Source organism: Melozone crissalis, unplaced genomic scaffold, assembly GCF_028551555.1.
Source record: "Melozone crissalis strain CALT ecotype California unplaced genomic scaffold, PUWL_Pcris_2 ptg000013l_1, whole genome shotgun sequence".
Taxonomy (NCBI): Eukaryota; Metazoa; Chordata; class Aves; order Passeriformes; family Passerellidae; genus Melozone; species Melozone crissalis.
Window position 1 is genome coordinate 2,270,850 of NW_026535791.1, and position 22,791 is coordinate 2,293,640.

The 22,791-nt window shown below is 37.5% G+C and overlaps 1 protein-coding gene across 1 annotated transcript in view; it reads left to right on the forward strand.

The window, feature by feature from the left end:
- The window catches only part of DDX10 (DEAD-box helicase 10), a 154,230-nt gene that overhangs the window by 108,741 nt on the left and 22,698 nt on the right, over positions 1–22,791 (forward strand). Inside the window, exon 16 of the mRNA XM_054271895.1 lies at positions 4,126–4,182. Within this exon, the coding sequence (XP_054127870.1) occupies positions 4,126–4,182 (57 nt within the window). The remainder of the gene's footprint in view (positions 1–4,125; positions 4,183–22,791) is intronic.

Here is a 22,791-nt window from a genome sequence, read left to right on the forward strand (position 1 = left end):
GGTAGCTCCAAATTATGGCATCAGTATGTAAAGGAAGAGTTACTAAAAATCTAGTGTTAAAATGATGGATCAAAACCTGAGGGAGTTCTTGAGTATTTAAATAAAAAGATTTCAGAGGACTCAGATGAGCATGAAATTTTTCCAGGAAATAGATTTGCCACAGGCTTTTTTAATGCTCTCAGAGCTAAATATGCCATAATATGCATTAGTTTTGTTGAGTGAAACTTTGATTTCCCTTCAGGTAAGGAAATGTAAGAGGTCAGTGAAATTTTAGGGTGGAAAAACAGCAGCTTGTCACCAGCTAAAAGAATTTATTGAATGTAAATCTGAGCTATGCATAAGTTCTTTAAAAGAAAGAAAGATGACTTTTATTGTACAAATTTTCTACGCCTCAAAAAAGCTAAAAGAAAAATTACTGTATGAAACAAAGCTGTTCATAATAGAAATAACAGAAATAAACACTGCTTTTTTAATATTGCAGTAAACCCTCTGCACAATGTAAAATGAACTCCTAAATGTAGAAAGAAGAGAGAGTCCAAGGAGGAGGGGATTTCCTCTGGGAGGAAAGGACTCTGAAAATTTGTGGACTTAATTTTTTTTATAACTAAAAACTTGGGATTTAAGCTCTCTATTAATGTCTTTCACATATTCCTAACCTCACCAGCTGGAGAGAGCTGCCGTGCTACAGTTAGTTATTTTTTTGTCTCAAGTTGAGAACGTAGAATGTAAGTGTTAGAATATTTATTTAAGTGTCTTGGAGTTTTAAGAATGAAAGGAGTTTTTGTTTTCAAACCCAAGAGTAGAAGGAAGGGGAGATTAAATGTGAAAAGAAGTCAGTGTCAGACTTCTTAGCTTCATGGTTAAGAGCAGTGAGCATTTCTCCCACATATTAGATACAGCTTTATCCATGGTTTGGGCTCCTTTTAGGCAGAGCTGTTTCTGTTGTCAGTTCTAGTGCAAAAAAGTTTAAAGGTTTGCAGCTCTTCTTTAAAGCCAAGTGATTTAGCCATATTACATGTTGATGACTAAAAATTTTCATCCCTTTGATTACTGAGGTTATAACCATCCTTTTAAAGTAGCTTTGTAAGAGGGAAGAAAAAAAGATAATTTGCAGTAAATTTAAAAAGCTGACCAAGAAGATCTCTGAGCTGTATAATACTATTAATGAAAAACTAAATGAAAAGAATACAATACTAGCCAATGTGGGTTTGTAGAAGTTAGATGTATAGTGAGTTATATGTTTTTGTCAGAGCAGAACCTTGTTTGTAAATACATCTGTGGAATACACTGAAATTTCTACATGGCTTTTCACGTGAGTGTTCTGATTAGTAAATTACCATGTCACAAATTAAATGGACCAAAACCTCTGGCAATGGCCATAAGTAAAACAAGAGATTCAGCATGGATTTATGGGGCATTTTTCTGTATGAGAGCAGTCAGGCTGTGGCATGGACTGATCAGAGATGATGTGCAGTCTCCAGCCTTGGGATTTTGGCCTCGCTGGATGAAGCCCTGTGCAGCATGACCTTACCTCAGAGCTGACTCTTCTGTGAGCAGGAAGTTGAACCAGTTGACCTCCTGATGTTCTTTCTAGTTGGAATGATGCTGTGACCCTGTGAGTGGCCAGTGTTGTTAAGAGTGTGTTAGTGTCAAGCAGCAGAAGCAGCCTGATTAGGACATTGGCTTCTGAAATGCACTCCTAGATCCAGCTCGGGGCCAGCATTCATGCACCCTCTGCAAAACCTGCTTTTGTTTTTCACTGGCAGGGATGCAAACCCTTTCTCCCCCCTGCTTGGGAAAAAGAAAAGCAGGTCTTGACAGTATCTCCTGGTGATTGCTTCTCTGTCTTGTTCTTCTCTTGTGCTCCTTGTTTCAGTCTCTGGACCTATTAACTTTAGAATCTTTTTGTGTCTTCACCGTCCTTTAGAGACTAGAGTTTATAATGCTGCCTGTGTACTCCTCTCCTGTGTCCTTATGTCAGTCTTCTGCTTTCATAGCTGTCTTCTCAGGGCTCTGTTAGAAATCCCTTGAGCAGGAACTTTGCTGCTATATTTGTTCAAGCCTGTAGCTGTAGTTAAAACACTGACATTTCATACACCATAGAATTTTTCCATCAGAATTTTTCTATCCAAAATTTTCTAAACTGTCCAGTTCAAAAGCTGCTTTGTAACATATGGTGTATTACTTTCTACCTATGTTCTCTCTGTTTTTTAGGGGTTAAGTTTGAATATTACCACAGTTTTAGCAGAAAAATGAGAGAACCCCAATGGTTACCCCAAAGAGTGGAGAATGTGCAGCTAAACTATGTGGAGTGGAGGAAGTGGAAAACTTAAATGAATAATTAGAAAAGCATAAGTAAAAAGGATCAGAAACTTATATAAATTTGACTTGGGAGAGAAGGAATCATAATATGGATGATCATGTTGTGACCATGATGCATAGGACTACTTCATTGGAGGAACTTCATGTAGACCAGACATTACTTAGTCCTGGTGGCTTTTGTTGTCCCATATTGTGGCCTTAAATGTAATTTTTTTCTCTCTCTTTTTTTTTTCTTTTTTTAATTATAATTTTTTTATACTTTAACACACCTAAATAATAAGACAGCTATGTTGTATGTGTCTGCAGTTGTGGTTTTTTTTTTTTTTTTTTGTTTGTTTGTTTTTTTTTTTAGTTTCACAGCATGCATTAAAGGCCCTGGTATGTAACCCTGAGTGTATTGAGTTGTTTGAGTCAGACAGCTTTGCACAAAGCATTGCGGAATTGTTTCATTTTGATTTGGAGAGAAGAGGTTGACTTACACAAAAAGGGATTTTGAAAATAAGCTAACACTTGTATAGTGTGGGCAATTGGGAGACTTGAAAATGGCACATACCTGGCAAATGTCTCAAAAGGCCCTGAATTTAGACACCAGCTTTGAAAATCTTGGTGGCTGTGTTCTCTTTTTCCCATGCCTGCAGTCAAACACTGCTTTTCTGAACAACTTTGTGTGATACTTACCAATATGTTTTGGCAGCATCATTGTGGTGAAATGGCACCAGGACTACTGAAACTGTAGCTTTCTCCTTACTCCCATGAGTGAGCTGATATGGAACTGCAATTCAGCCTCCTCTGTGCTGAAGTGCTGACCCTGGACTGATGTTAATGTCTCCTTTTATGTGAACTTGAGTCTAAATGTGCTGATGCCAGGGTGGCCTGTATTGCTCAGAGAAACTGAGTTGTATTTCAGAAATATTTTTAAGCTAGCATAAAAGAGTTTCAATTACCAATGTCATCAGGATCACTAAGATAAGAAGAGGGAGCTGTGTGCTTTTCTAGAGGATGTGCTCTCAGTTGCATTTCTGTCTTTTCCTCATGAAATAAAAAATTTAAGGGATGTTCAATTACAAGGACCTAACAGTATAAATACAGAGATAATATTTTAGTTGGTGTAATAATAAACAAAACAAGCAGCAATGAAAGTAATTTGATTTAAATATCTTGGGCACTTCTGTATGCTGACAGATCTAGCAGGCGGCTTTGGATGAGTTTTATCTGCATTTAGGTCATTTTCCTGTAGCAGAATCTTTTTGGTTAAGAGATCTTTGTAATGGTTTCTGAATCAATGTAATTACTGAGCAAATGCTGTTGTAAAGTGTTTGTTGGTAATGGACATATGAAAGGCAGAAGATGTTTTAGCTTTCACTTCCCAGTTACTTAAGCAATTCTGAAGTTAGGAAAATTTTCATTTTAGTTTAAGTGGATTTTATTTCATTTTAAGTCACTGAGAAATAAGAAAAATTGGATCTCTTAGTATAATTTTAACTACCTTATTTTACAGGCAAATACTAGCTCTGTTGAATTACTCAGCTGCATTATTCCTTTACGAGTAGTAAGTCTTGGTAAAATATGAGCTTCGATCCTTCTTGTAGTTTTATGATTTCCTTTAAGAGCAAAAAGAATAAATAATGTCTCATTCAGATCTTTCATTTATTGTTTTCAGTAACATGTAGGATGAATATTACAAGTCTAACATGTACATACATTAAAAATACCTGGATGGCTCAGCATTAATCTTAAAATATTAAAGAAAAATAAAAACAGTGCAGGAGTTTGCTTTAAAATTGTACATCTTGTGTATTTCAGGAGAAGAGGCTAAAGGAAAAAGCAGCAAGGAGAGAAGCCAGGAATAAGAATGCACAGGTAAGGGGTTTTGTTGTTTTGATCAAGCTACTGGTTGAGGTTTTAAATGCTTTTAAAATTATTTCATTGCTTTCTTTAATAAACAGTGTTGTGATTAACTGCTCTTTAAAGGCATTTTCTCTTTGCTTGTCTTTTCTTACTCCCTTCCTCTGATGTGGTTGTAATAACTTGGTATAGAAGGATTCTGATAAAGCATGAATATATATGTTTGTGTGTGTATAAATACATAAAATGTGCGGAAGCCTTTTGGAATTCATCTTCTTCATTATGTTTATCAGGTGAGTAGCAATTTCAGCTGAAGTACTGATGCCATTTTTTTCTCTGACTTGGGTCACATTTATGATTTGTAGGCAGATTATTTTTTTTATGTACCAAATCTCACTCCGACCTTTTTCTGCCAAACTTCTTTTTAAACAGCAAATATTTACATGGAAGTTCATTCCTTCCCCTCATTACCCCAGACAAAACCTGTGTTATCCTTTTCTTCATGTATATGTTACTAATTTCCTAGAGGCTGTTCTAGTTTTTCATGTTGCTTGGATTGCAATAAACCGAGGTTTCATTCAGCTGCAGTGATTTCTAGAATATGGACATGGGGATGTGTGACACTGCATCTACTTTTGCTACACGTGAATAGTTACAGTTTCTTCTTGACAGTTGGCAAATATCTTACTCCCTTGAGAAAATCGATAATGTTCTTTGTCTGATTTTTGCAAGCTGGCTGTGCTCTGGGAGGCTTAAGTGTAGGAAGATGCTCCATTGTGTAACTCTGAAGTGGAAAGTAATTACAGTTTCAGATGAAAAGCCTAGTTATGCTCAGTTTTAAGTATGATTCTGCCTTCAAAGATGGCAAGCTATGAGAGCTGTTGGCATCATGACTCCCCAATCAAGCAATAGAAATTTTCTGCCTGTAATTGAATGTATAAAGATGCATGCTTTTTAATGCATTTAGCAAGTGTTTTAGGAAAATTACGGAATGAATAATTAACAAACATCTTAATAAAGGGAGAAAACATTGATCAAATCAGGCTGTATCACATTCATGAATACTGCTTGTTAATTTTGCCTCTTTTTAGGGAATAAAATATTATTCAGCAGCTGTGGAAAGAAATCCATTTCTTTCAAAATTATCTGCTTGCTGATGTACATCTCCTATCCTGTTCTTGGCCAAGCGAATAAATCTGTCAGTGCTATTGGAAAGTGAATGAAGTTGATCCCTGTTGAGGAATGATTTTGCAGGGGAGGGTGGAAGGTTGTGTGCCCATGGGCATGGTTTGGGTTAAATGTGGAGCCTTAGCCCCAAGCCCACAATTTTATGCGCTCTTGCCTCTCTTCTGTGCAGCACTTGCATTTGGAAAGCTGATTTACTAGTGCTGGTCTGGTGTGAGATTGGCACCTGCTCTCCTTGAGGGTACCAGCTGTGTAAAGCTGCTATTGCTTTGACTTCATTTTATTCTGGAAGCACTTAGCTCACTCTCTGCAATAAGGTGCAAGCCTCAGGAGCTGACGTGTCTCCTTGATGAAAACTGTTGGGATTTTTCTGTTGTTTAGAGGCTATTCTTGCCAGAACTCTGTGCAGCCAAGTCCTGTCATTTTCAGTGTGGCTCATTTCAGGGAAAAAGCTTCCACTGGGAAAGGCTGCCAGCTTGGACCTGGGCTCTTCATGCCTGGAAGTGGAAGGGAGCAGCAGACAGTAGATAAAGGTGCCAGTTTCTGTCTGCTGAGTGTCTGAGGAATTAATTAAGAACACTGCCTGCTTCTCAGGATCTTAGACATGAGGCCATGGTAGTTAAAGTTCTCCATAGTCTGTGTGGGATATGACTCAAGCAGCTTGTACAAGATACCTAGGGGAATAAAGAAGGAAGAAATGATAAAACACAAAAACTATTGGAACATAAACCAGTTTAGAAAATATATGCTCTCTAAGTCAGGAGTTCAGAAAATGTTAACATTTTCACTAGAGCTTTCATAATATGTCTTGTGACCCACTTACTCTGCTATACACTACTACTTTGGTAATTAGTAATGTTTTCTTGAAAGAGAAAGCAATAAGGAGAGCCAAAACAAGTAGAAAAGGTATTTTTAGCCGTGTTAATGCAGCTTAGCAGCTGGAGAAAAGGACTAGATCAACAATTATGAGTAGCCAGTCACTTCAGAGCAGCTGTGGCCATAATTTGGTTTCCACATCCTTCTGCTTTATCCTCTTGTTTGTTTTATTAATTGCCTCCCTTGGGTTACAAACTCCTTGGGTTACAAAGTATTATTTTGCTATCTTTCACTAATACACAGCCCGCCAGGTCTGACATGACCAAACCAGAAATTTACTTTCCCATTCTTAGTATTAAATAATAATTCTTTGTGAATTTAGGGGAAAAAAAAAAAAGAGAGGAAAAATTAGAGGAGAGAAGGATGTTCTCTCTTTTCCTCTGGTGCTGCAGGAGCAATTGCAGGGAAGATTTTGCTCAGCCTTTGTCATGCTGGGACAGGCCAGGCTTGCTGCAACTGGAATTGACTAACCAGATTTTGGCACGCTCTGCTGAGTGTGCCTGAGCAGGAGATTAGATGAGTAGGTAGCTGCAGTGTTATTGACTCCACCTTGGATAAATCTCCATGCAATAAATAAACTAAGTAAGAAGTGAAGACTCTTAAAGGATGCTTTGGAGAAAGTATTTCTGGGTGTTTATGACTGTTAATTAAATTTTCATGCAAAAGACTGTGAAAACAGATAAAACAAGTCTTCTGATATATTCTTAGTGAAGAAAAACTGGAAATTTAAGGTTTTGGATTTTTTTTTTTTTATCTTAAGATGTTTAATTGTCTCCCATTTTATGAGAATTTGATGTGATATGTACAAATGAAATGCTTTAAGATAAAAAGAAGCAGCTACCTTGTCCTCACTCAGTACTGATTAGATTATAGTTCTCAAACCCTCCAACAAATTTCAATACTGTTTACTTGAAGAGAGCTTTCAATACTGTTTACTTGAAGAGAGTCTGGAGAAAATTAGGTAAGAAGTAGTCTTTTGAGCAAGAAGTGAAACACTGAGCAGCAGGCAGTGACAGCTGCCCCAGGACAGGAGCTGGGTGAAGCCAGCTCCTGGCCCAAGTAGGACATCCCTGTGCTTGTGGCTTTCCACTTTTTCTTCTAGAATCTACACATACTGATTTCTTAATCTGTTTAAAGTACTTTCAGGTTTCAACCAGTATTTAAAGGTCCTTGCCCTGCTAGCAACTGTTAGCTGCAATGAAGCTGAACAGGACTGTATTTCTCCTTTAGTGGTTTTAGTCTTTTGCTACCCCAATGCCTTAGAGCACTACTGATGTGTTGAACATTATGTGAAGTGAGGAAGATTTTGATTTCTTAAAAAAAATAATGTTTTTGTAGGAAAGGAATTTTCTGGGAGCAGCTAAACAGGTCTGTGCTTCAGGGGTGGAGAGCAGAGCAGGAGTCAGGGAAGGTGCTGTTCCCTGCCCAGCACTAATGTGCTAGGTGATCCTCAGCTATCAGCTCCCAGCATCATGCAGGAAGTGATACCTGGTCCCTAAAAGAAGGCATTGATTGCTGTCTGCTAGAAATAATTTAGATGTCATCTGTAAGCAGTGTCAGGAGGTAAAACTTGCTCAGTCATGGCAGTTCAGTGCATTGATTCAGGTTTTGGCAGTCCTGTAGCAGTTGCACCATGCTGGTGTCCAAAGCAAAACAAAACCTGAAAAAGCTCTGACTAGCAGAGCAAAAGCTGTTTATCCAAGTTCCATAAGAAAAATGGATTAGCCTGCTGAAAACTTAGAGAAATACAGCTTGAACACATTTTCCTTACTGAGATGTTTTTTCCTATTTTCACTGGACAAAATTGAGGATGGGGATTCTTACCCGGCTGGAAAACTGACTTGTGGAAGAAATCCAAGAGCTCAGTTGTCAAGGGTGCTTTTTCTCGGGAATGAATGGTTGCTGAATAATTATAGAACATTAAAAGATCAACAGCAACAGCAGGATAATAAATATGCTTTAACTTCTCTCCCCCCTTTCTCTCCTGTTCTCTCCCTAATATATTTTCTTGTTCCCACAGGAACTAGTGCTTGCATATGAGATTTTACAAAATATATGCTGTAGATATAATTGAAGATTTTTCAGAGTCACAGTCTTTCTGCTGTGAGCACATCTACAAAATACACGTGGGTGAGCAAGGGGCATACACTCAAAAGATATGGCAGATTCAGGCATTGATACCTGCCTGTATCACATCTCTGCAAGCTATAATGCTATAATGCTACACCCCTGAAGCACAGACCTGTTTAGCTGCTCCCAGAATGCTCAATATAGCATTCTCTTTTCTGTGCCTTGTCCCATACTCTATTGAGATTTTAAGCAGAAAAATGCTTAAACCCGCCATTTTGTTTTAATCTCTAGCACCTCCCATGGAATTTGAGATACACTTGCCAAATATAGCTCAAGAAATCTTGGCACCATGTGAGAAAATTTAAACAGGAAGGGAGAAGTCAAATCCCTTGAGTAGGTGTGACTGATAACCTACTCACAGAAATATATACTACAGAATATTGTGAAAATTCTTCATCCATTGAGGATAATTCCTGTAGTTACTGGGTTTACAGCACCTCTGCTTCTGCCTTGAATTTCCCTTTTCTTGAGATCTAGCCTATAGCTTGTGCTTAGGCACTGAATGTGCTACTGTTCACATTCAGTGTGAATGTGAACAGTAATTTCAGTGTGGAAAGGAGGTTTAGAGGGAGGGATTTGGTCTGTCTCTCCTGTGAATCCAGGTTCCCAAATCCCCTTGATCACTGGGACCACTGAGTATTCTTGTGAAAGTATCATGGGATAAATGGTGGTCAGTAGTGAAGATGAATTGTTCTGGTTGCTTCTCATGACCCTCTCGTGGATGGTGTTGAGGAGGCATTGCTTTAGCTCCCTGTGATTTCTGGAGCTGTAGCAGGGTTTCAGGGCCAGATCATTCTGATGGTCTGGAGGGTGTTGAGGTTGTGGAGTTTGTTGTTAAGGAGGAGAGAGTTGTGTTGTCCTGGGGTAGCCTCAGGACAGGCTGTATGATAATCACTGTGGTGAAGGACTTGACATTATTCTTCATCAATAATTATTTTTTATTCTGAAAACCACAAAGAATGGCAAAAAATTAGGTCATGTTCATCTACAAAAACTTGCAGTATGTTTAATGTGAGGAGCTTACAACTGAAATTACTGTGTCAATTTCATCCCTTTTAATAAGTCAAACTTCTTTCTTAAAACAATCTCATTAACCTTAGTTTAGAAGTAGTTCTGGTCTGTTAACTCTAATGTTCTGGATGCAAATCCAAAAGCTGTAAGTAACTTTATTTATTCAGTGCAAGGTTTGAGTGTTTTGAATTTCCTTGAGAAGCTCTGTAAATAAACAGAGTAATTTGGGATATCAACATCTTAACATACTAATTTAGGAATTTCATTTCAAAATCAAGTTATGGAAATGAAAAATGAATTCCTGATTCTGAACTACTTGTATGCTGAAACATTTTTTAAATTCAAGATATTCTATGATATTTTAAGTTAATATTTGAAAATGGGTATTATGTGCCTGTATGGAAATGTTACCTGTGTTTTGCTTTTTGAAAATAACATTGATTCCAGTTAATGTAATGATTGAATTGCTTTAAGTAAAGCTGTAATAAGTCCTGTCTTTTCTGCAATTAAGAATTTATATGATTAAACCAATATTTCAGTGTTGTGACCCTGAACAAGTTACAAGTAAGAATTCTGATGGATTGATTTGCCAATTACCCATGCTTCTGTAAACCTTTTCATTGCATCCAACAGCACACTGAGGATTTCCAACATATTTGTCAGATTGACCATTTAAGCTAATTGACCATGGCTATAGCAATTGAATTTTGTGAGTATAATGTTCACAACTGTTATTTTTAATCATATGTGGTATGTGATGAGAGTTTGCTGCTCTACATGCCAAAAGCTGATGTTTTACCAGTCACTGAGGTGATTTCTTCATAGACCTGGCACAGAAGCATAGTAGTGGGACTGTGGACCTTGCAAATACTCTCTTATTCCCTGAAGGTCTGCTGGGATGAGGTTGATGCACAGTGGATCAACACAAGTGCATGTTCCATTACCATTTCTGTTATAGTTATACTTTATTTCTTGTTTTGTGTTCACTTGCACATTTATGGTGAAGAGAGGAAGCTTCTTTTTTCATCAAACTTTTGGGGTTTTTTTCTAATATTAGTGGCTTGCAGGGAGTTTTTGATGAAATATGTAATGTGGATTTTTAAGAGCAGAGTAACAGAATTTCTGGCATGTTAGGGAGCACAAAGGTTATTGTCTTACTTGATTGTAAATGATTGTTGAAAATTTCTAGGGCAATACTGATGAAATTTCTCCAGTAGACTCCAGGAATATTACACTGTTAAATTCATTGTTCTTCAGGAAAACCTTTTGTTTTTAGAATGTCTGTGTAAGTTTGATTGGAACAGAGGTTTTGGAGACAACTGCTGAGCTTCAGAGCTTTCAATGTGTTAAAGACTACACAATTTTATTGATTTCAGAATCAACAATAAATTGGCATTTTGACGGGAAAAAGAAACACTTATGTTTTCTTATTGAAAGTTTAGGCTATAAAAATTGCAAACTGAGTTATTGTAATTATTATAAATTATGCCTTTCGCTCTTCCTCATGACTTACTTGGGTTTGTAATAATTTATTTGTATCGTATAGTTACAAATAACTCTTGGTAGTTGTAGAATTGAGGAATGCTTTGGCACCGTTCTACCAAAGCCCTTGGATGGGGCTCAGCAAAGAAGTGAATCTTTACTTGAGTTGCTGCTTCACATCCATCCCTCTTCAGAGCAAAGGAGGTGAATATCACTCTGCTGCATTTTTACTCTTTGTCTGTCTCTGTGGCTATTAGGAGCAGGGTTCCACCATCAGGTGTTTGCGTGCATATGGCAGTGTGGTGTAGCACAGAGAGAGCAATTCAAGAGCTCTGCTAGCCTTGCACAGTGGCATAATTTCTTCCTGGCTTCCAAAATTTCTTGTTCAGTTTCTTCACTGACTTAACACCCTCCTCAATAGTCTCTCTCTGAGCAGCACATGGAAGATTGTTTTGGCCCTCCCTGGCTCTGGCCATGGAATAAAAGGCAATAGCCAGTGCTGGAGCAGCAGATCCACCAGTATGAAAAGAAGAAGAAGAAAAAAAAAAAGCTGTTCTCAAATGTTGTAAACCTTTCTTTGAGCGTTTATCTTCTTAGTAAGTAGACCACTACATGAAATTAATTGTAATGATACTTCATTTGTTTATCTGCTCTATGTTACTTCTTAATAGTGTTCAGTAACCAGTATTTGAAATTTCTTTCCCTCTAAAGCACAAAATTTAAAGCTGTTACTCCAAGCTCATTTGCTGTGTTCCATACATGTGTGGAGCAGCAAAATGTTGTATATTAGTGTGGAGTTCTTCTTGCCTTTGGCTCACCACAGTCCTTTAATGCCATATTCAACACAGTACAGAAGAACTGCCTGGAACTGGACTTCTGAAGATCTTCACCCTCTTTTCCATCTCTGCTCATAATCCTGAAGAAGTGAGAAACTCCAGCCAAGGCAGACATAATGACCTTAGGCTTACAGCAGCCTTCACACAAAGCTTTTATTTGGGAAGTAGGTATTTTCTCTGGACTGAGGGGTCTTTTCCTGTTCCATTGTAAAAAGCCAGGTGTATTACATTCCTCGATTCTATCCGTAAAAAACATTGTGCAGATGATTGCATTTCACAAGTGAACTGTGTCAGTTAATTCAAACTTGTTTATTTTGCACCTTGGTTTGTCCTGCTAGTACTCTGAGCTGCTTTGCAGCTTTCGTTATGTGTTTGAAACTTTCTTAGACTATAGACTTCAGATGCAGGAGTTCTACTTTGTTCCATATCTCAGGTGTGAACTTCAGAATGAGTTAATTGGCTGATGAGCAGGGGTAATCTTTCAGATGTGTTTTGATGACATCTTCATGCAGCACACAGTGGTATTTAGTTTTAAATTAAGCACTTCTGTTTTCTCAGCATCCCCCCCTGTTTATATTCTTGGAATGTGTTACTTGCAGTATTGTACATAGTCTGCTATAGCAGTTGTAATTGCTGCTAGTGATGAAAATTGATTTGGGCAATCAGAAAACCATTATCTGCATTCTGACTGATAATGCTGCAGTTACCAACATCTTAAAATTCTTCTGATGGTTGTTTTTTCAGAATGCTCTGGGGTCATGCAGTCACCAGGATTCCAGTTGCTTTATGCTGAATCTTAAGTGAGCATTCAAAGAGAAAGAAAGAGTTCTTGATTGTTCTCTCAAATATATTTTTTCCCAGAGTTTTTAAAGATTTAGTGTTTTGTCAGTCCTCCTGTGCCAAATATATTAGATCAGGAGTAGTGCAATATCCCTTGTTTTACTGCAGTGTGCGGAGATTTTAATAAGTTTTCTGTTCTTTCACACTATCAGCTGCATTGATAAACCAAGCAGTTTATTAATAAGAAATGCCAAGCTAGTAACTAACATGTGGTTATTTAGTACCTCATGGGAAATCTGGTAAGCCCATACTTCCCCCAAATGAAGCTCATCTTAGATATAGGTCCATTAGGACCTGGGTCTTTCTGTGTTCGTTCCCTCAATGTTCCTTTTCTTTAAGGCCTAATGCTTCCTTTTTGTATTGTTTTGTTTTGTTTTTTCCTCTGTTCTTCCATGAAATTTGTTGTGGCCTTACAGGTTTCTTATCTCTTGCTGTTTCCTTATCCTGTTTTCTGTTTCTTTTGAAGGAGCTAACTTCAAGCTGCTGTTGCTTCTGTTTGGTTACTTTCTGCTGTGGAGAAAGAGCAGTAGCAAAGGGGAAGAACAGGAAGAAAGATAATAGCATCATCTAGTAGCAAAGCCTTAGGAAATGTGCTCAGTATTTTTAGAGAAAAGTTTTGAGGGGCTTTTTTGTTAGCTTTGTTTTCTTCATACTGTAAGGTTTCATATTTTTCTGATGTTCTTTCAAATGAATATATAGTGGTAATCTTTTGCTGGGCTGTTGCTAGGATTCACATTTTAGAAGATGCCTTGTCCAAATGTAGGTGCAAATGAGACCATATGCCAAAGTCAAGAGTACAGATTTTATTTAACAGTAAATGTGAGATAAGTAGAAATAAAGTCACCACCATATGGGTCCTGCAGCATCCTGCTGGCCCTTTTTCTTCTGGTCTTCTCTGTGGTGGGGGTCCTGGACTGTTCTTATGGAGTCATCACTTCTGCAGTGTCCAGGTCCCAGGTTTGCACAGAGTGTCGATGCGTTCCTACAGATGGAGCTGCATGTCTATAAGGAATTGCTTCCTTTCTCACAGTTTGCCATGGTGGGAATTTTGGCAGATTGACAACTGATCCTTCCTCTTACTTTAAGGAAAATACTTACAAATAAGTAGAATTTTCTTATAAGCAGCTTTGCAAAGCAAACTGTTATGACTGATAATAAGGTAAGTTGAGCATATGTCAGTAAGGCAGTCAGCAGCATGTAATAGGATTAGACCTGGTTTATACAAGTATATTACTCTCCTCTCTTCATTCTTTTTGGACAATCTGCCAAGACTTTGAAATTTTCAGCAAGAAAAATTCTGGGTGGACAGGGGAAGGTGATTAATTACAGTCACAGTAAGCGTACATTTACATGAGTGGCTGTTTAAGGTCAAAGCTCATAAAGATCATTGCGTGTCATAATAAATGGCAATCTCAGTCCATTTTCTTTGCTAATTCACCTGCTGTTAAAAATGCCAAAAGTGTTTAGCATTTTTAATTTCCCATCACCTAATATTCTAGCAGACTACATATCTACAAAAGTAGTGCTAAAGGTCATTATAACTATTCAAGGTATTTACTAACTTAAGAAATGCATAGAATTTATGAAATTCATCCTTCCTGGGTACCTGTACAGCATAACTCTATGAATAAAACTAAAGCTCTCTGTTTATGAATTAATTCAAGTCATAGCCAACCAAATCAGAGTAGGATAATGAGAAAATTAAAACATCTTTAAACACCTTCTCCCCACCCCTCCCAACTTCCTGGGCTTAACTTCAATCCTGAGTTCTCTACCCCAAGCAGGATGAATGGGCTGTTAATGTGGTTGTGGTCAGTTCATCACACATTGACTCTGCTGCTCCTTCCTCCTTAGCAGAATGATTCCTCACCCTCTTGCCCTGCTCCAGCATGGGTTTCCTCCCAGGGGAGACAGTCCTCCATGGGCTTCTCCAGCATGAGTCCTTCCCCAAGCTGCAGTTCCTCACAAAGTGCTCCAATGTGGGTCCCTTCTATGCTCCAATGTGGGTCCCTTCTATGGGGTGTAGTCCTTCAGGAAAAGGATGCTGCAGTGTGCATTCCCCATGGAGCCCCAAGTCCTGCCAGCAAATCTGCTCCAGGGTGGGCTCCTCTCTCCATGGGGCCACAGGTCCTGTTGTAGTTTACTAGAGAATCCATGTCTGCAGGGCTGCTTTTCTCAGATTTGCTCACCCCTCTTCACCTGCAGCTGTGCAGTTTTTTTTCCTTTATCTCAGAGGCACTGCCACCATTGCTGATGGGCTTGATTTTGTTCAGTAGTGGATCTTTCTTGGAGCTGGCTGGCATGGGCTCTGTCGAACAGTGGGGGAGCTTCTGCTGGCTTCTCTCAGAAGCCACCACTGTAGCTCCCCCCTGCTACCAAAAGCTGCTGTGCAAACCCAAGACAGGGACCCAGCTGACAGATGTAAAGCAAAGAAAGACCTAAAATTAGAAGAGGTAAAAATAGAGGATGGGAAGCTGTCTGATTGATCTTACAAGCAACACATTTATGCTTAATTCTGTTAGTTAGGTTTGCTGTATTTGTTAGGTCAGACTGTGGCTCAGACAAAGTTCACAGAAAAGCAAAAAGTGGCATGCTGAAAAACATTGATTTAAAATTTGTTTTGAAGTGTATTAAAAATTGGCATGTCTTATTGGTTGATATGGCCAGGCTGTTTGGATTTATCCCATGACCAGATCAGAAGGACCAGATCACTGTTTCAGCCTCAAGACAGGAAGACAAATTACTGAGTAACTTTGAAGGTAGTTTACTTAGATGTTTATCAGAAATATTCATCTATATGATGCAGTTGGTGAAAGGACTTTTGATGTCATAGTATTGCATCACAAAAAGGAATTTTCTAGTGATTGTATTTGTGAGGGAATTCCATCCAGTTCCCTCTGTTGCCCGTGAATGCAGAGTTTGTCTGTACCATGGCAGAAAGACAGGTCCTGTATTTGTTTTCCCTTTTTCAGAGTTGCTGTGTGGATACAGGTGAGGAGTAAGGTTGGAGCTGTACTTTGCAGGATGCTGGCTTCACTGTATGCATGTTTATTCATTAAAAGCTCTTCTGAGACTGGGCTGCTCTGACTGCCTGGTTTGAAAACACTTTCTGGGTAGTCAGTGAGGGATCATTGTGACTTCCTGTTGTAGTTCATCCTGAACTGTTTTTTAATGTCTCTGTTCTCATAATAATGCCAATGATAGTGAAAACATTCAGGAAACACCTAAATGTAGACAGAGAGCAAGAGATTAGTGCACATACCTGATTCACCAACTAAAATATGAATTCTGTTAATTTGCTCTGCTTAAAATGAGTTGACATACTTAATTCATTACTACAGATTGATGAGATTAGTTTTTCAGGTGCTAAAGAAAATATCCTGTATTGTTTGTTCCGAAAGGCATTTGAAAGACAATTCCCTGTGTAATTCATTAGGCATTGCATTTCAAATCCAGTCTTCAGTTGAAATAGTTTTCAGATTTTTACAGATTCTGTAATTTTACAAATTGCTAACTGCATTTGAGTGTCAGACACTGAGTGAATTAAACTCCTAGAAGACTTCTTGGTAGGAACATAAAGAACATTAAAAAGATTAATGCAGCCTCCATATATAGAAGTGCTTGGGGATTTTTTTCTGTCACTAAGAGCATTCACAGTAGCATCAAAATATTCTAGAATTCTGGAAAGATATCCCTTTGTAAAACTGCCTAAAAGATGTATAAATATCACTGCACCTGTTAAAAATGGTTAAAAGACTATTAGATAGATAAATTACTGTATAATCCAAGGCTCTGATCTGTCTCAATAAGCAGGTATTGACTTAATGCAAGGATCATTTTGTGGCCATCTGAGACCTATATTATTCTAGAGGCTTTCCATCTTAAAATCTATAAATATAAGGATGGATTTCTGTGTTACAGAGTTCTCTTTCTGCTTCCAATTTTTACCTTTTTATGTTAGCAAGAGGAATCAGAAAAATCTTGTTCAGTTCTGGTTCTTGATAGCCAGAACAAAGATAATGGCTGACTCAGTAACTCATTGCTCACTTATGGATAATATCTAGTGAAGCCTTTTCCAGACTGTGAATGGTATGCCAGTTTTGGAGCAGGTCTCTAAGTCCCTCTGGAGAAATGAGGTAGATCAAAGTGACTTTACAGGTGCACTGGGAGTGCCCATGGCTGGAGTAGAAGATAAGCAGCTTTGGTCTGAATGGATCTGCTGAAGCATTTCTAATTGACAAGTAGAAACTAGGAGAGTGATTCACTTAATCCTTGTTGATGTTCTCTTTTAGTAACTTCCAGAGAAAGGCAAAGTACAGTGTAAGCTTTCTAGCCAGCTTGAGTTGTTGTATAGTGAGTTGTAGTACCTTCTCTAATCTGGTACAGTGACTCCTACTGATCGATCATTCTATTGTTTCCTGTCTCATTTTAAGCCTGAAGTTAAAATATTAACCATAGTACTGATAAAATACCAATTCTCATAAACATTGTACTTTTGCTGTGTGTGAGAAATGCTGCCATAGACTTCTGTTTTCATGCATTCTTTCTTCTGGCTACAGCCTGAGCAGCAGGGTCCCAGGAGGAAGAGCAAGGTATTTCTTCAGTAGGTAGTGGCAGTTAGGCTTTTCCTGGTTGCAGTTAGGCTTTCCCTGTCTCCTGGAATGAAAGAATGGTTTGGGTCAGAAGTGATTTTAAAGATCATCTGGTTCTAACACTACTGCCACGGGCAGAGGCACCTTCCACTAGACCAGGTTGCTCAGAGCTCCATCCACCCTTGCCTTGAACACTTCCAGCCATGGGGAATCAACAGCTTTTCTAGAAACATCTTCTAGTAAGTCTGGAAGTATTCCAAAAAGAAGAGTATTTTTTAATTATGTGTGTTGTTAGACAAAGATGATTTGGCCATAGTGAAAAATCTGTGTTGCACATAAATTGTTCGTCAGGTCTGTAATTTTTCTTAGTGTATATTGTGTAGACCTCAAAGCAAACTGCAGCTATTTGCAATAGTGTCTCCAGAATATGCACAAGAGAATAATTTCAAACATACAGCAAGAAATTGCAATTTTCAAGTTTGGCTTTTTTGTTTGCTTGTTTTTTCTGCTTTGTAGTGGTGTTGAGTAGGACTTCTGCTTTGTCCCCCTGCATACTGATGTCTGAAATTATCTTTGGCAGTAAGATGCTTAGCGTGTTTGAAGTTGTCTTAGTATAGTACTGCCCTCAGAAAGAGATTTTTAGCTCAAGCATTTTTCAGGTACTTGAGTCACAAGCTCAATACTAGAATGAAATAGTGTCATAAACAGTATTAAAAAGAATGATCTACTTGCCCTGATATTTTTGCCCTGACGTGTTTCACCATAAAAGAAAGCGACGTAGCTTTTTTGCAGAATCTTTTGCTCTCTTCCTGGCTCTTAATTGGTAGCTTGAAACATCAGTAAGATCTATAGCTGCTAGAGCTATCCATTTGTTACCCTCACCATTCAATGGAAAATTTTCCGTCTGTTTTTGCTTTTAGGCTGCTGTAAAATGCTGAAAATGCCAGCACAGAAGTCTTTGTCCATCAACCACTACAGATGTGACTTTACTGTAGTTAAAATACATGCACTTTAAGTATGGTATTTGTAAGCAAAGATAAAAAGTTGCCTGTTAGAAAATTGCGTCAAAAGCTGGTGATAAACTACTTCTATTGCAATACCAACAACCATCTAACTTAGTGAAGGAGCAGGAAATGTCCTCTGTAATTCTAGTCATATTTTCCAGGCTGGCCTTAGAAAAACTTTCTTACTGTAAGGAGCTTCTAAACCAAATGAGTCTTCCATAAGTCTAATTGAAAGTATTTCTAGAACACTCATTGCTGGTGAATGCAAGTGTTATTTAAAATAGTGTTATGTAAGTCTTCATGGACTGAATTTTTAAATTGCCATTTAGCTTTGAATTCTGGAAAGCTTTTCCTTGCATGCTACCTTGACAAGTTAATAAATTGTTGTCCAGTATGTTAGACTCTTTAAATTTTGCTGACCTTGTGACTAGTACTAAGTGCCTTGTGATCTTTCAGTGTGTTTTTCCTCACACCAGTCAGTAATCAGGATTTACTTCCATTCACATGTGCAGGCAAGAGCAGTGGCACATATTGAGTGAACTCCTTAGACTTTTTTTTACTTGGGGCTGGAGCAGAGATTTGAGCAGATTTTCCCACTTTTGTCATGCTAGTTGCTTGCCTGCTTGACAGTCCTTCCTCTCTCTTATCTGAAGGGCTTTTGAAAATAGAAACAGTAGAAAGTTAAAAAAAAAATTTCATTGTATACATGATGTGAAGATGGTACACACTTTTATTCCAGTAACCGTCAGATAAGTCAGGTTTCTACTGCTCTCTGTATCTCTTGCTGGTAACATCACCTTTTTGTTGAGAGGTATTTCCAAAGGTGTTTTTCAGGCCATATTATTACACTGAGGGCATCAGAATTTCAACAGCTTTGTCACTTATTTGGCAATGAACCAGACAAACTGTCAGATGTGTGCAGATTGTAATTAAAAGTGTAGCTATGGATTATGGTGGCTTCTTAAAAGCAAGAAGTGTTTTTGTAAATGTGTTATCCTTTCCAGTTAGAATACTGTATAGCCATCTTAGCTTTTCCTTAATTGACTGCCAGTGTTTTTATGGCACTATTCCCTGAATTATGACAGTAAAGTTTACTTGTCACAGTGTCAGTCCAGCAAAATAGAAAAAACATGGTACTCAAGGTCAGTAATAGATTTTACTCTCATTTGGAGAGTCAAATTGCAAAGGTATAGAAAATGCTGGTGCAATGCTTGAAAAAATCTCAAGGCCCTGGATACATCTGGATACAGAAGGGCATCTTCTGTAGTACATATGAAGGAGAGGATAGAGGCTGTAACTCTTTAACAGTAAACTCTAACAGTTTACTGTTCTGCCTGAAATGTTCTGAGCTCTTCCTTTGGATGAGGATTCTTTGGAACTCTTCAGGGAAGTCAGACCACTTGAAATTTTGATGCATTCTTATTGTTTGTGAAGCATCCTTATGAGTCATCTTTTCTGGGAATGGTTTTTAAAAGGCAGTGGGATAGATTACATAGGAGTATTCTTTATAGTCATCAGGCATTATCTAGTAGTTTGAGGAACAACTGGAGTTTTTTGTAATTTTTGGCCATTGTGTATCTATTTTATAAGTTTATTCATCTGTCCTGTCTTGTAGCTTTGAAAGCTATTTAAAATTAAAAATTCTGTCCTAAAGCACTATTAAAGGTAAGGCCTTGACTTTATGGAAGCTCTTTTTAAATACATTTTTGAAAGGAGAGCTTGAATGTAGTTTTACTTTTTTTTTTTTAATATCTGATGATAAACTTTTATTTTATCAAAAGAAGTAGAAAGTATTAATTTGGACAGTAACAGGCTGGGTTTTTCCAAATAAAAATCTTCTTGTATTATATGTTCTTGTACAAAAAATATTTTCAAGTAGCTTAATAGTAGTAATAGTTGTCTCTGAACAACAATACTGATTTATTAGCTGAAAATGGTCTTAAAAAGTAATTAAAATGATTCATACCAATGGCATGTATTTCCATGGTCAGGTGGCAAGAGATGGTATTAAAAACTGTATCAGTAAAGTTCATTTAAGAGAATCAGGATGAGATACATTGGTTTGACTTCCATGATCAGGTCATTAAGTTATGACTAAAGTTAAAAGCAAGTTATTTGTTTGTCCTTCACATTAATAGAGTAGTGATACATACCAGTGTTGAATTTTGCTTGTGACTTTCTGCTTCCTCTGGAACTGAACTTGGAATGTATTGCTGAGGAGAACTTAGAAGTCTTTTAGACATACCTCAGGGGTATGTCATTTAACATTTTGCTCTTGGGTTCAGGATTCAGCCTGTCACCAGATATTTTATATATCTGTTTCTTTCCATCTGAATCATGAGGATTGAGGGTTTCTTTTTGTTTTGCTCTGTAATTTGAGGAACAGCATCCTCTGAAAATATCCCTCTAAAAATTCTTAGCTTTCATGAGAACTAGGAAAAATCTTTCTGAGGTGTTTCATAGTTGTGTTTTCTGGTACTTGTGCAGGATCTGAGGTTTTGCCTTGTAAAGTTTTGCTAAGTGTGCCAGCATGTGGCAGCAAGGTTGTCATGGAGTGCCCATCTGTGCCTTCCATTCCTGCATCAGTTGAATTTCGCTACTATCTAGATTTTGTTTCAAGCAATTGAGTTATTTCTACAAAATAAAAGATGAAGATGATGTTGATGCAGTGGCACTTCTGACATGGTACTGCTTGTAAATATTTTGCTCTGGATGTGATACTCAGTGTTTCAGTGGTATCAGAGTTGAACTAAAAAATACAACCAGTTGCATCATATATTCTGTACTTTAATCTCAGTTACCTGAAATCATGATTGGAGTAGGTGTTCTAATTTCTCACTTTTCCAATTATATATGTATATATAAAATCAGACAAGAAAAAAGCTGAAATGGTTAATCCTGGTATTATTTTTGTATACGGGTAGGTGATTTCATGTTGATGTTAAAAGACCTACCACTTTGAAATAGTTTATTTCCTCTGTAGTTGTCACCTTGCCTATTTAAATTCCACTCCAGTTGAAAAAAATGCACAACCATCAGTCTTCAGGGTAGCACTTTATAGAAATAAAGAGAAAACATAGTTGTTAAGCAAGTGGCTTGATGTAAATGCATTTAGTTGAAGGTGTTGCTCTGGCCTCCAGTCATCCAAATGATGTCCTGAATAATTTTTTAACAAATTAAGCTGTTTTTTGCATGTGCCCTTATGGCAGCTTTGTTAATTATAACTGCACTAAAATAATTGTATGCTGATAACAGTTTTAAATTTATTTTACTTACATGAGGTGTTCATAAAAAACCTGCTATGTAGTATATTTCTTGGAGTGTTGCAACGTTATAAATTAAAAAATATTTCAGCTGATTCTTGTAGCTGCCTCTTCAGTGAGGCACAGTGGACTTCCTAGCAGAGAAGCTTGAACCTGACACCCCTGACATCCCTGACTAGGTCACATGGTGTCTGACTAAGGCTTAAGATTTCCTAAGATAAAGTAAAATATCCTTGTATTGTAAACATAGTTTTTTGAGTCTTAAATCACAGACCATTTAATAGGGGTGATTTAATTTAAATTTAATTTTAATTAGTGTGCAGCTAGAAACATTTAAACAACAGAAGAGCACAGGTCTCCTCTGTCCAAGGTGCTTTCAAAGAAAGAATGGCCGGAAGCACAACCTGTCTCAGATATTTCAAAATCTACATATCTGTGCCCTCTGTTACCCATTGAACTCATTTATCAGCTTGTTGTCACTGGAAGCAGTATTTGGGCTGCTAAAATGGATTGCCAGCAAGGTGCTGAAGCTCTTAAAGAAACTGATCACCTTCAGCAGTGGTGCCTGTTCATCACAACTGTGAAGAGGAGTTAGGGAACAGTGATTTGAATTATGCCTTTAAGAAAAGGCATCTACAAATTACTTTTTAATAATTTTTTTACTTATACATAATGTATAAAGCAGGATTCTGTACTTATTTAATAAAAATAGACTTAATACAAAAGCAAGTTTAATTAAAACTCATAACTGGAGATGTCAGAATGCTGATCATAGGTCTGAATATACTTCTTTCTAAATTTAGTTATATATTCTGAATTTCATGATGGATATTATGTACTCAGTGCTTTGGGAAGTCATGCATAATGTATCAAGGATATTCAGTTAACAGTACCTCTAGCAAATGTTCTCTGTGCTAATGTTGTATGCCAAGTACAATGTGATATAACAAATTATTTATTTATTTTCAATAGATCATTAAATTTTATCCTCAAAATTTTGTGAATTTGCAAGAACTTAAAAAGAAAGCGTAAGCCATTTAAGATACATGTGTGAGGAGATAGGTTTCTGGGTGCAATCAAATCATAATTGGATTTTATAATCAGGTTGCTCTTCTGAGGCAGAAATAATTTTAGTGACTCCATAACGCTGAAATCCTACACTTCTCTGTGGCAAAGACTTGTAGTCCTGAAGAAAGAAAAAAATCCTCCTTTGAAAATAAAATGTTCTCCTTGCAAAGATGTGTGACTGTGCAAAGAGAACCAGGCACTTATGGCCCACCATTTCTCAGTGGAGAAATTCTGCAGTGTCTCTGAAATCAATTTAAAAGTCACAGTTCTTTTGTTTGATTGTCTTTATCTAATATAACAGATGCAAAATGTTTCTAAGGAAAAAAAGTATTGGCTT